We start from the raw sequence: 13,695 nt of genomic DNA, 5'->3' as shown, positions 1-13,695 counted from the left end.
TGATTTGACAATAGGTTAAAATGTCTAACAATATTTTCTGAAACTATAGTGTTGACCTCAAGATTCATTACATATTGTGAGAAAACATGAATACCTCATTCACTGAGCTGTATTCCAAAGAAAGTAGCTTCACGAATATACCTTATGGGAATTCTGAAAGTCTTACCTTTACACTTCTGATTGGACACTGCGTACTGCTCTCACTGTGTTCAATAGTTATGTATAAAAACATTATGAAGATCAGTTAAAGAAGTTTTGGGTGGAAGCTCATGGAGAAATGTCTGCTTTTCTTCAAAAAGAAATAAAAAATATATAGTAAGAAAAACTTTCTATATATGATACATGTAACACCTTTCTGCAATGTAAAGGAAATATTTTATTACTTACCTCTATATCTGTGTAAAAGAAGTGGTATTTTTCATAATCACATGATTTAGTATACAGTATATATGATGTGCCTTTATGTGTGATGGCCCATGTGAGAGGCAGATTCTTATATTCTTTAGCTGGATGATCACAGTACTGCACTTTGATAAATATGTAAATGAAAATGATTTGTGATTTCCATAACCTCTTTCAACCGTGTGAGTGAAAATTGCAATGTTTTGTTTCGGCTTATACTTTATTCATGTGTTGTAGAGCAACCATCAAAAATAAAACTCTCATTTTTAATCATAATCTGTTTTACTCATCCATCCATCCTTGCAGGGCGGGTCAGCAGGGGGGATCCGGTGCCCAGCTCGAGTGGTCATTAGGCGTGCATAGTAGATGTTGTTATGCATACATGGTTAAAAAAAAAAAGTTAACTAGAGCAATGTAGCACTTATACATGACTGTAAATTCATTATTTCACTAATTTCTTAGTAAATGCACTAAACCTAAGCAATACCTTGCTAAAGTATACATAATATTTGCATTTCTTGTGCTAAGAACCAAAAAAGCAATACATTTTAATAGGATTTTCTGTGGCAGTGCCTCATTGCATGGAAGAAAAATGATACATGTAATATAACAAATTAGAAGCCTAAAATTTAAGTCAGTACTTCGTAAAATCACCTTTTGGTGTTTACTTTTACCATGTTTATGATGGACAAAAAATGAAGAACATCAGGAAAGACAGAAGAAAGTCACAAGGAAGGAAACAAGTCAGGGCACAAAAATAGATAGAATGACACAATGAAGTACTTAGTCAATTAAATAGGGAATAAAGGACAAAAAAAACCCCACTTTGTCCATACTCATATACTCATCTAGAAAATGGTGAAATCAAATATAATATTGTTCTCAAATTCCATAGGAGTCCTTTTAATTGTTAATTAAACAAAAACACTGTTTATATTTTTAACCTAATTATTTTTCATATGTTTTATTTAAAGTAAAAGTAATTGTATTGATGTTATCTGGGATTGTTTGTTTAACCTTCTTATTCAATCCTTTTCTCACACTCTGCTAGTAGAGTCTATTTAAAATGGCGGACCTCTTGTAGCGGTCGGGTGTGATTACTTGTCACACTTCAAGCATTTTCAGCGGAGTTATTATATGTGTATTTATCTATAATCTAAACCATGTTTTCCAGTTTTGGCCTGCGGACCATTCTGAAGTCTTCCGTGGGTGTTTTGCGTGAAAGTTCCGGTCTGTACCCCGCGGTGTCAGTCAGACCTTGGAGCTGCTGCGCTTCGGCTCTGTTATCAGGACCTGCAGTTAGCAAAGGTGGGTAAGATAAATTAAAATCCAGAGGAAGTAAACACTATTTCAATATCCACCGTAAATGTTAGAAAACTGCTGACAGAACCTTGCTGTCATTTGTACCGTCACCAGCAGTCGGCGCTGTTGACAGAATTGAAGTATGTCACCTTGTTAAATAAAACTCTTTACTTATTTACACAGTATATTTCTTCAATTATGTGTGTTTGCCCAGGAATGTTTGGTAATTTGTTCTTCATATTCAGACCGAACAATATAATTATTTTACGATGCGCATCCCCTTTCAAGCTCTTGATATTTACACTTCCCATCTCAAAGTGAAATTATCTGGTCTTTGCAGGTTCTAATATCATTTGAATCTGACCTCAAGTGTACACAAGCACAGCTGAAACAGAACAGAAAACGTTTTGTATGTGGGAAAGTAAGTACATCCCACCTACCTCTGCAGGATTTAGAAGGGAAAGTTGCAGCCAGGTGCCACTTATTATGCACTTGATAAACTGGTCATTAGAAAATTTGGTCACCTTTATTAAAGAAAGAGTTTTGGTAGTTTGCTCGTCTTAAAAACGCCACACTTGCTGCTTATGGGTGTAGGAAGGTTTCTTAACTTACTTTCAAACTATTAACAATCTATATTGTCACAGAATGAGACATTTGCAACTAAGAAGGGCTCAGTTACTGGTACCAAACAAGGTTTTAACAAGTTCTTGTTTCAAATTTAAATGAGTACATTTGCAAATCCTGAATTAAGGGTTGTTACCTGAGCCTGTAGCCTGACTACTTTACCAGCTATTCTATAAATAAAGCAATGTCTTGGGTCAAAGTTTAAAAGGATTTTATTTTAGACATAAGTACAGTCATTAATAAATTAATGTACTAAAACAAAAGTAAAAAAAAAAACTAAACATAGTTTGTTTTATGTTGTTTATCTGTCCAGTTCACAGCCATTGATAGAAATAAAACTTTTAGCATCATAAAACATTAAGAGATTTCTTTTCAAGCACTTAGTGTCTCCACACAGTAAGAAAAGACACGTATGTTAATAATAATGTTATGAATAAATTCTCCGTAATATAGAATAGATTATTGAGGAAAAAAGTGATCATGGCGACAAACATGCTATTCGGACAGAAAAAAGTAAAATCTTTATGCCATTTTTTAAAAAGTTTTCATAAGGCCTGACTAACAACGTAAGCCACTGCAACTCTTTATCCAACTTCTCACCACAACTTCTTTCATCATTATCATATCTGTACCATCTAGAGAAGCTTAGCCTTCATTTCCCCCTTTAAATCTGCCTTATTATCATCATACGCAACCTGACAAAAGTACTATGTGGACTTTTTCACTTTTTGGCATGTTACAGCTGCAAAATTTTATGAGTGTTAGGATTTTGTGTTATGGACCATAGGCAAAATGATACATTGTTTTCCTTCTTTAGGTACAAATTCAATAAGTGTATGCATTTCCATGCACTGAGCTGATGCTTTTTAAAGCTAGTTTTTTTCTGCATGACACAGAAAGGGAACTTGGGAATCAGTTGCACATGTGGTTGCATTTCTAATGAGAACTAATCAGAATTTCAGGAAGCTGGTTGTTGATGGTTGTGATGATATAGAAAACCACTATCTCGTCACTATCAGTTGTATGCGTAGTTGTGCTATCTGACATGCAGGAGAGACGTGTTAAGTTGCTTATCTTGGTTATATTCTTAAAATTTCTTCAGGCAGTTGCACAATTTTATCATGTTGACCAATTTCTTCATCATCATCATCCAAAAAAGAAATCTTGCTCTTAATAATTCAACTAGAAAATATTTGTGGTGTTTTGTTTTGTCAAGTTGAGACAAAACAACGGCTGTTTTGTTTATAGAGACAGGTGCTTCTTCTTGCATGAGAATTTTGCACGTCTTGTGTTCACAATAAAAATTTAAAATGTTCCCGTCCTCACAATTTTAGATTCCTTGAACTTTTTTCTTTGTCTTTTGGTTTCAGGAGTCTTTGCAGTTCCACCACCTGTGAGACATTATGCCCGGGTTGCAAAGAAAAAGAAGACAGGTGTGCATTAAGAACCCAGTGTGCATATTTTGAATTAAAGCAAATCTTCTCATGTGAGCAATTGGTTTCTTCCAGGCCCAGAAAGCCAACTCAGTGATCTTCCTCCAACAATGGTGAAGATGGAATATGCGTCTGTCCCACTTGCTCAAACGTAAGACAAAATATTTCGGTCGACCCTGCGAGCAATTAAAGCTGGAAAAATAAATAGTGTCTTGCAAAAGTATTCACATATCCTGAACACATTGTATCACCATAATTACAATTTTAAATGTATTTTAGCAGGATAGAATAACACAATTGTGACATAGGGAAAACAAATATTCTACAAATAAAAAAGGCAGAAAGTGTGTTTGTATAATGTCTAATTTTTATTGAGCCTCTGTTACTTTGATACCCCTTAGTAAAATTCATTGCAACAATTTGCCTTAAAAAACACTTTATTAGTGATTAGATTCCATCTGTTTTGAATGTTGATTCCAGCTGCAGTTACAATGAGCTTTTTAAAGGCTCATTGTAACTTTAAAAAGTAGCTCAAGGTCAGGCAGATTGGATAACAGTGTACACAACTAATAGTTTTCCCACTGACGGATTCTCCCACCTGACCTCTGGATCTCTACAGCTCCTCTAAAGTTACGAGAGAGAGACATCTTTTCTACTTTTTTGATTGAAGCTCTTTTTACCAGGTCTGTTAGTGTAGGTGGACAGCTGTGACTTACTAGGTTTTCATCTGTTTTATCTTCACATAGGGACTGAACAGTTCGTTTTAAGATGGGATATTGTTTTATAGCCTCAACCTGCTTTTAATGTTCTCTGATAAATTTCTTAATATTTATACTGAGTTTTCATTGCACTGAGGTTAACTTCTGAGGTCACAGTTTGGTTTAGGGGATTTACAGGCTTACTTTTACCTTTACTTTCAAGTAATTATGTTTAAATGCAGATGCATGCAACACTTTTCAGATATAACATTAAAATCATTGTCCTTTTACTGTTATGCTCAGTTGCACAATTATTCTGTACTTTGTGCTGGTCCATTGCATAAATACATTGCAGGCTATAGTTGCAGACCTTTTCACTAAATGTGAAAGCATTTAAAGAATGGCAATACTTTTGCAATATTTCTGTTGCAATACGTTTCAGAGAATGAATTCATGTTAATTAAACATGGTTATATTTGTGTTTACAGTACAGACGATCTCGTCAAACGTCTTCTTTCACTGGAACTGGCAAGTCATGTAAGAACTCATGGTTTAAAATAACACTTAGTATGGTTTCACTGGGTGTTTTGTTTTTAAAACTTGGACTGATAGAAGTTTATATGTTATTTACATGCAGTAGGTGTTAACAATACCTGATGCTACACAGAAAAAAATAGTTGACATAAATAGCAACTTTTCAGTTCATTTTATTTCAAAACTGAAGTTACATTTCTATTCAGTTTCAGTCAAATTGTTGTCATTTTTCACATGCATTGCAGCACTGAGATGTTTTAATGTCTGTCATCTAGGAACAAAACATAGCATTTGGTCAGAATGACATTTTTCACAATAATTAGCAGGTATTGTACAGATAAGACGTAAGGCAGTGAATTGTAACAGGGGCGTTCCCATTCACTTCACAACTGAATATGTTCAAATAGATGTTGTAATTGGGGCACTGTGGTGGAGCAGGAGTACAACACATCCCACATATGGAGGTCATTGTTCTTGTTGCAGCCGTCACAGGCTTGACTCCTGGCCTAGTTGCCCTTGCCACATGTCTTCCACCTCTCTCATTACTCACTTTCCTGTTGGTTCACTATCAAATGAAGGCCAGTAGAGCAAATAAAACCTTAAAAAAATAGATGTTGTAATGAGCAGAAAACCAAAAATGATGATCAAAGAACCAAATGTTTCATTTTTAGCTTGACTTAGAACTAAATTCTTTATGATCTGAAATACTCTCTGGAATAGACCCGTATTAAGCTTTACTCAGCTCACCAGCTTCCTTGTCCCCACTGGAGAAAAGCATGTTTTGCCACCTATTTTAAATTCAGTAATGATTATAGCTGTGTTATCTATGTCCTCAGAAGGAAAAGCTTCAGCTGAAAAAGGAACAACTGATTGCAAAAGTTCAAAGAGATGAGAACGATCGCAATTCAGTCGAAGTCCAGGGTGAGAAGCCGTTAATGTTGCATGTGACGTCTCTACTGAAATTTAAAGATAAGTACGACCTTATCTTAATCGAATCAGATTTGAATTCCCCTTCTGATGTTTCTCATCGCAGTGGCTGTTTTGACTGCAAGAATTCGTAACTATCAGGAGCATTTGCAAAAACACCACAAGGTGAGTGAAATGAAGTCTTCACACCTTGTTTATTAAACCATTTTTTGCGCATTCTTTATGAAAATAAAATTGCATGATTCAGAGTCTTGTCTTGACAACTTTCATGTGTCAGCTTCACCTCATTTTAGCTTCCTTTGGTGTGAAGTGTATATGTGCTACAGGATTTCCTGTGTACTAAGCCCACATAAAATAAAATGTGTACAAGCACAGCCGCGGTCGGAAGTTTCCATCTTACGTCACACTTAGAACATTTTAATCATTAAAACTGAGGGCAGAGGTTGTGAATTTAAATACCATCTCTGTGACATCAATGAGTTGCATTTGTTTTCATAAGCAAAACAAGCGTGTCATCTTATTTTGAGTTTTTTAGATGGTATTTATGGTTTATTTTAACATGTTGTTTCATGCTAGGACAAAGCTAACAAGAGGCGCATGCTAATGGCCATTGATCGCAGGAAAAAGCTTCTAAAAAACCTCAGATTGGTTCGTTTTGACACCTTTGAGAGAGTGTGTGAGCAGCTCGGCATTACCTACACCTTCCCTCCAGAATACTACAGACGGGCCACTCGACGCTGGCTGGCCAAGAAAGAGTTCTGTATTAAGGTAATAATCAAATCAACCCAATTTTTTGAGCGCATTGATATTCTTTTATTATTATTTATGCATTCCACTGTTCTTTGGTTTTGTAATAATCTATTTATGATTGCATTGCCTCACAGCATAGCATCAATGTTTTCTTTCACACCCAAACCAACGCTTGTCCTGTGTTTTTTTTGTGTTTTTTTTTTCAGGTTTTCAAGGCTCTGCAGAAGCAGAAAGCAGAACAAAAAATGAAGCAGCAATTATCCAACACAGAGACAAAGGAATCAAGGCACCAGAAGCCCAAACATAATGAAACAAACTAGTCTGTACAGCTGGCTGCTCTCAATACTTGGGGCTTTTGCTTGATTGTTTCATCTCAGACTTTCATGTCCCATTTTTTTTGTTTCCAATGTAGTGTTCTTTTATTTGTCTTACAATATCAGCTTATTGGAAATAAATTTTCAAAGAAATCTTTGTTTTGGGCATGTGCAACTCACAACACCAGAGGGTGATTTTGGTTTAGAAAAGATTTTCAGAGAATCTAGATTACTAAAAAATTTTAATTCTGAGAAAACAAAGTGGGGTTCAATTTAACAAGAAAACCCCAGCCTGCAGATTATGCCTTCTATCTAAGTTTTCAATCATACAGTTTTAACTCAGTCAACAATATTTCACTCTGTCATTTTATATCAACCTATTTCCTGGTATAAAGTCTGTTTTATGCTATGCTTTAAATTCCAAATAACTTTGACACTTCCTTGTCCAGAAGATATGGCTTTACATTATCTGTTTCCCTCCATTTTTTAAAAATGCATCTCAACTTAAAGCCTAGTGATTTATAATAAAACATTATTTAAACCTTTTGCACATATACACATTACTAACTAAAACTAATGACTAAACACTCACACTCACCAGTTATTTTTTTGGTTGGGCAAATAAAGTACATGTAAATTGTGAAAAACAAAAGAAACTTTCTATAAAATCACTCTACAACATTCCCAACAAAAATTAGAAGAGTTACTTTTACTGTGTGAAGCTTGTCGATTGAATAGGATAGCTAAACTGCTGAAAAAGCTGTTGAAGCGTATAGATTAGATATTAGAAGAGACAAGTTGAATGATAAATATAACAAAACAAACATGGGGTGTCAGTGAGTTTGGCACTGTGACTTCTCAGTTTGGTCAGAACTATGTTGGGACAGTCGGGAAGGGAGTGTTGCCAGGGATACAGACGTGCAGGCATCATGAGAGTCATTGCTGTCTAAAGAGCATGTGGGCTTTCCACACGGTCAGACAGACATAGGACTGAGTAGGGCTCCCTAAATCTAAGTAACTTCATCCTAGCAACAGAAATTACCTTTATAGCTTTTTCCACCAACCTTTGTTCTGCAAAAAATAAAAATAAAACATGAACAACTATAGTAAATATGTATTGAATTTTAAAAATGTTTTGTTAATTGACAAGAGTGGAGAATTAACCTTTGTAACAAAAGCTCTTTTATGAATCAAAAAATCCAGTTACATTCAGATATGATGTTGCCCACGTGCATGAGCCTTCAGTTTCCTCCAATGAATACCTTCAGACTATGTCATATTAGAGAACCATGCAGTGTAAGGTCTCATGTTTCTGCTAATAATCAGTTGGTAATTCTGAGGGTGTAACTTCACTACAGTTGTGTAGCTGTCAAACATTATATGAAGACAATACCACACCAGTCAAACTCAATAAGTCTAACATGGTTTTTATCAGAGAGACTGTTTTTGAAGGGTCAGGGGAAATCCTTTCTTCCTATTTTCAAGCAGCATAAACATGTTAATTGCATAAATTACTTTTTTGGCACAGGTAATCTATCTGTCATTTTTTATTTCTTCTTCGTCATTAAAGAATTTAAACACTGTATTTAGGTCTTGAATAATAGCTGAGTTCTCTTCTTGAATAAAACTCGCCATTTGAATTGGAGCCAATACAATCTACAGGGAGTTTCATGCATTGAAAGCCTAAAATAAGCAAAATAAAGGTGTTTTAAATGTATGATTTTATGTGCCTGGATGTCATGACAGATAAATTGTATAATATTACAGTGATTCTGTCTGCTGTCAACAGTGTAATAAAAAATATTTAACTAATATGAGACCAAAAGCTTGTAACTTCAGCCTGCCTCCTGCTGTTGTTCCCTTGTAAATCCTACATACTTAAGTAAAGGGCAACTGTGCTACTTTTCTTATTTCTTAAAGATGTTTAAACTCTTATCCAAAAAGCTTCTTCAGTTCTGAACATTGTTGAAAGTAACAGGCATAATTTGAAGTCAGAACAGTCACACTAACAGGGCTAATTAGGAAACTAATGGGGGAAATAAAACATGTGAGACATGTGAGTTATTAGCCTTACCCTCATTTAACAGAATCCTTACAAATGAGGCCATTTGAACGCGTCATGTGTGATAAACAGTGTTTGGTTCCTCTATTAAAAAAAGGAATTAAAAACTGAAATGCAGCCCCTCCCTCTTGTATCCCTGCAGGTAACTGCATGTCACCTATTGTACTGCATTCCTCATTCCTCATCAAACACTGACTGAAACCAAAACAAACACTTGCCTCAGCTGTCCTCAGGTATGTTAAAGCAGGAAGACAGGCCTACTCAAAGTCATCGCCCCGATTATAGACTTTCCCCCCACTGAAAAAGATCTGTATGTCTCACTAAGATCTACATCTATACTGTGTGCTCTCAACAGTTCTCACAAGTACACTCACTTACTGAACAGTGCTTTTATGGGGAAAAAAGCTTTTAAAATTACAGTCTTAACTGGGCTCATCTTCTAGTGAGCCGCAAAAGCCTTAGAAAAGCATCAGTTGTCATTAACTGTCCTAGTTTGCATTCCCCACAGATCTTTGTCATCAGAAAACAGCAGTTTGTTGGCAAACCAGCGTTTCACAGCTCATGCTCGTCACAATTTCCTGTGTGGTGTGAAGCTTGTCAGTTTGATCAAACGGAGTTCAGACTTCTGGTAAGTGACATGTTCGCTCTCTCTGTCAGCAAATTAACTTAACCATTCTCTAGCAATTTAATTAAACTATTTATTCTGGGACTTGCAAATCAATTAGCAGCATTTTTGTATGCAGACTAAAACTTTCATATGCAATTTAATGTAACTTTATACTTTTTTCCCTCACTTCCTCGTGGTTGTACCTCCACATTATGGTCACATTTACGTGTCTGGTTACAAAAGCATAGTTACTTAAACCAAGGTTAAGGTTATGCGTTCTTCTGGAACTACTGAACATAAAATATACAACAACAACATACTGTATATTTTAAGGGCATATTTGTCAAAAGAACAACACTGTTGTTTCTAGAAGGATTGCCTGAAACTGTACGTTAAGCCTGTATTAACATAAGATAAATTAACTTGACTGTATAATTGTGGAAAAATCAAATTATTTGCTCAATTGGTCAGAGCTACTCCACTGCACAGATTAGTTTCTTTGGCATTTAGAAAATATGTGAAAACTTTGTTGAACAACTCTAATTTGTTGAAAGATTAATAAATTCTGATTCCTGGCCTACGACTAACATTTGCTGTATTTTATTGAGCAGTAAGATGTTTAACTGGAATAGCTTTCTACAAATAGCCCAACTCTGATGATATTTCAATGTTTCATAAGCATGTTGTGTCTTGTAATCCATGGTCATCTCTTATTTCACCCTTCATTTTTGCAGGGTGAAATAAAACTTTCCTTCAGCAGTTCAAATGTCAAACCCAGTGGTCACCAATCAACCTGGTGCGGGAGGCTATGGGACGAATGTCCAGACTGGAGAGTGGAGCACAGGCTTGTGTTCCTGCTTTAGTGACTGCTTAATCTGTGAGTGCAATCAGATCATTTATTTATGTCCTATGCATATGGTTTATAAGAGTGAGAAATATATAATTTTGTCGGTTAAACTGTCTCAATATGTGTTTTCAGGTGCTTTTGGTTGCCTCTGTCCAATTGGCCTAAGCTGCTACACTGCAAATAAGTATGGTGAAAACTGCTGCCTGGGTTGTGTGCCAGGAGGCATGACTGCCATGAGGACTCATATGAGACTGACGTATGGCATCCAGGTACAGAATCAATCAATTCCTCTCATGTGATGAAAGGGAGATTTCTTGCAATTAGATCTTATGAAATGCAGAGATTTCACAAACAAATGAAATACTGTGCTTTCCCTAAGATCATGAGAACTGAACTTGCATGCATTTCTTCATTCAAGTTCCCTATTGTGAATTTTACTTGTCATTATTTAACCACAGGGGACGGTATGCAACGACGCCCTCATGACTTTTTTCTGCGGACTTTGTGAACTGTGCAGGATGGCCCGAGAAATTCGCATCAGGAATGGAGACGTTTCAATGTAACATGATTTTATAAGCACTGCACTTACTATTCAGTAAAATAAGTGTAGTTCTGCTCATATTAAACACATTTTTGTATATAGCATGCTTTTACTAAAAACATTTTATGTGCATGTCTAAAATGATTTAAATATCATTTAAATATCATGTAAAATTAGAGAAAGACTCAAAATGTACAAGGTGTATGAATATTTTATTAAAAATCAAACTGCTTATAAGGGGTTCTATTTCTGATCTGCTTCCAAAATGTCAAATGAATCCCTTAATATACAACCACAAGGAAAAAGGCTTAATGAACTGGACAATGATATTGTTTCTCCTTTAATAATTGTACATCAGGAATTTCCATCCCCTGTTCTGAAATATATATGGGCAGCTTAATTTGACTTGATAACAACACTGAAAACAATAATCAATTCTGCATTTAAATTTCTTATATTTTAAATTCAACATGAACTTATTTGTATTCCCTTTTAGTTGCTTGTAAACCTTTCTGTTGTTCTCTTGCAGAGTGTTGATAAAGATAAAGTTTGTCTCTGTTAGTGTGTGAACCACAGATCTGAACTCATGATTAGTTGCAATATGAATGCAGCACAATGTCACCTAATCATCTGCAGCCTGTCAATAGGCTTGGGTTCAGTTAGGGTGATTTGTTGATGTCTGATGATGAAACTGTTTGGGCCTTTCAGATTAAGGCCTACAGTGAATGGTAAACAATGCAGAATTGTCATCTGACAGGAAAATAACTCCAGTTTGGGGCTTAGCTGTTTGTTTAAAGAGTGTTTTAGATCATTCTTCTTATGGTGTTTTAAAACCATAATATCAAACGTAGACCATGGAAATTGGCAAGGTAAGTATCTGTATAGAGCTATCTCTTGCTTTGGTCATTTTATTGTTTTCTCTATTCACACACATGATTATTTTAATCACATTTTATGATCTTCAAGCTATAATTGCACAAAAATTCAATTAATGTTTTGATATATACAAAATTGGATAAAAAGGTATTTCTCACTTCTTACCTTTTTGTTTTTCATCATAGAACTCAACTAAATATGTCAAAATAACCAGAGCAAATTTGAAAAGCAGTGTTGAAATGATGATTCCATATACAAAGGCAAAAATACCAACTCAAACTGTGTTTTGTTGAATCAGTGCATAATTACACATTACAGCTAATACATGGATGTTTCTCATCTCTGTTTGACTTTATTTAGATTCATGCATTATGTACTGATGTTTAAGATCCTTTATGCTACATCATGTTGTCAGACGGGTCCAGTTTAAGAGATGTCTTTATTCTACAGGTCAGGGTGCTCAAGGTGTGGCTACTGCCTATTGAAATTGAACCAAAAACATGTGGTTAAATGTCAGCTAATTTAGGATCTAAAAAAGAGGAACACTTATAGTTTGACACGTAACCCCTTTGGTTTGTTCAGTTCAACAAAGTAATAAAATAACTTAATTACTGTCAAAGGAAAATTACATTTTTTGGAGTACTTCAAACTATCCAAGTTTCTTCAAAGAGTCATAGTAGATAGTGATGGCTGTGGGAAGGAAAGCTATCCTGCTGTGGACTTTGTGTTGAAACTGTTCTGAAAAAGCTTGTGACTGAAGGCACTGTATTATTACATCATAAGCATTTGAAAAGGATGCTTGTTATTGTCCATTGCCTGCAGGAGCTTGCTGAATGTCGTGCCATATGTTGATAGAACAGTAAAGGCAAAAGCAGAATTGTGCAAATATTTTCAAAATCAGACTCCTTATGAAAACCATCATTAAATCAAATACTATTGCTAGTCCATTACTTAACTTGCATATAATCAATCATATTATACAACCTGACAAATTCAGGCAGAAGCACTAGACATTTCCAAATCTAAGTTTTCCACAACATAAAACCTTTGAAATTAGTACTTCTAGTAGGTAATCTACTTTAGAACATTGAAAACACTTCCCGTGACAAAATCTACTGTTTACTGTATGTTCACATGACCTCCAAATGGCACAAGTTCAGCAGATGAACTCATGTAGAAGTAAAAAGTCTGCTTTATACTTCTACTTTTTTAAATTGCTCCAATACAATTATTCCTAGAAGTTCTTTTTTGTTTCAAAAGGCTACTCAAATAAATTTCTGATCTGCTCCCACTTCGCCCACTTCTGCACATGAATATGCTTTGATGCCGACAATCCCATTTTATTTCTGGCTTTATTGGGGTTTCAAATGCCATGTCCCCATGGCTTGTAATTTCTTTGTGTTAACAGCAGCTTTCTCTTTACCAGGTTTGAATGCCCGGCAAAGTTTAGTCATGTCTACAGATTTTCCCATCTGAGCAGAAGGTCATTGCAGGAATTCAGGAGTTACCAGTAGAAATACACTGTGAGGCATTCAAAGCTTGAGACACAGTTTAAAACCCTACCCCGATGTAAACTTCTTTACAAGCCTATCATTGAAATATCTGGAGCAGTATTTGGTCTTTATTGTGCTGTTTGTTCACTGATGTTCTCTCATAAACCTCGAGGCTTTCAGAGAGATGTTGTATTCATACTGAGATTAAATCGCACACAGATGGGCTCTATTTAATGATTAGGCTAGACCTGGAAGCAATTGGCTTCACAGGCTTTTGTTTAGAAA

At 35.4% G+C, this 13,695-nt stretch overlaps 2 protein-coding genes across 2 annotated transcripts; both read left to right on the top strand.

The window, feature by feature from the left end:
- The first annotated feature begins 1,464 nt into the window (after positions 1–1,464).
- mrps15 (mitochondrial ribosomal protein S15) lies at positions 1,465–9,482 on the top strand. Its single transcript, XM_005795950.3, is given in 9 exon segments — positions 1,465–1,710; positions 3,699–3,761; positions 3,837–3,912; positions 4,948–4,996; positions 5,830–5,914; positions 6,027–6,085; positions 6,497–6,688; positions 6,877–6,949; positions 6,952–9,482. Coding segments are annotated over 9 exon segments (768 nt in total). The 5' UTR covers positions 1,465–1,565; the 3' UTR covers positions 6,978–9,482.
- A 108-nt stretch (positions 9,483–9,590) lies between these two features.
- LOC102229209 (cornifelin homolog) lies at positions 9,591–11,616 on the top strand. Its single transcript, XM_005795951.2, has 4 exons — positions 9,591–9,674; positions 10,388–10,530; positions 10,633–10,769; positions 10,959–11,616. The coding sequence occupies exons 2-4, from the start codon at positions 10,419–10,421 to the stop codon at positions 11,061–11,063; spliced, it is 354 nt and encodes a 117-aa protein (XP_005796008.1). The 5' UTR covers positions 9,591–9,674; positions 10,388–10,418; the 3' UTR covers positions 11,064–11,616.
- Positions 11,617–13,695: the final 2,079 nt, after the last annotated feature.

This window comes from Xiphophorus maculatus, chromosome 3 (assembly GCF_002775205.1).
Source record: "Xiphophorus maculatus strain JP 163 A chromosome 3, X_maculatus-5.0-male, whole genome shotgun sequence".
In the NCBI taxonomy this organism is placed as follows: domain Eukaryota; kingdom Metazoa; phylum Chordata; class Actinopteri; order Cyprinodontiformes; family Poeciliidae; genus Xiphophorus; species Xiphophorus maculatus.
This window is presented reverse-complemented; position numbering and strand designations above follow the sequence as displayed.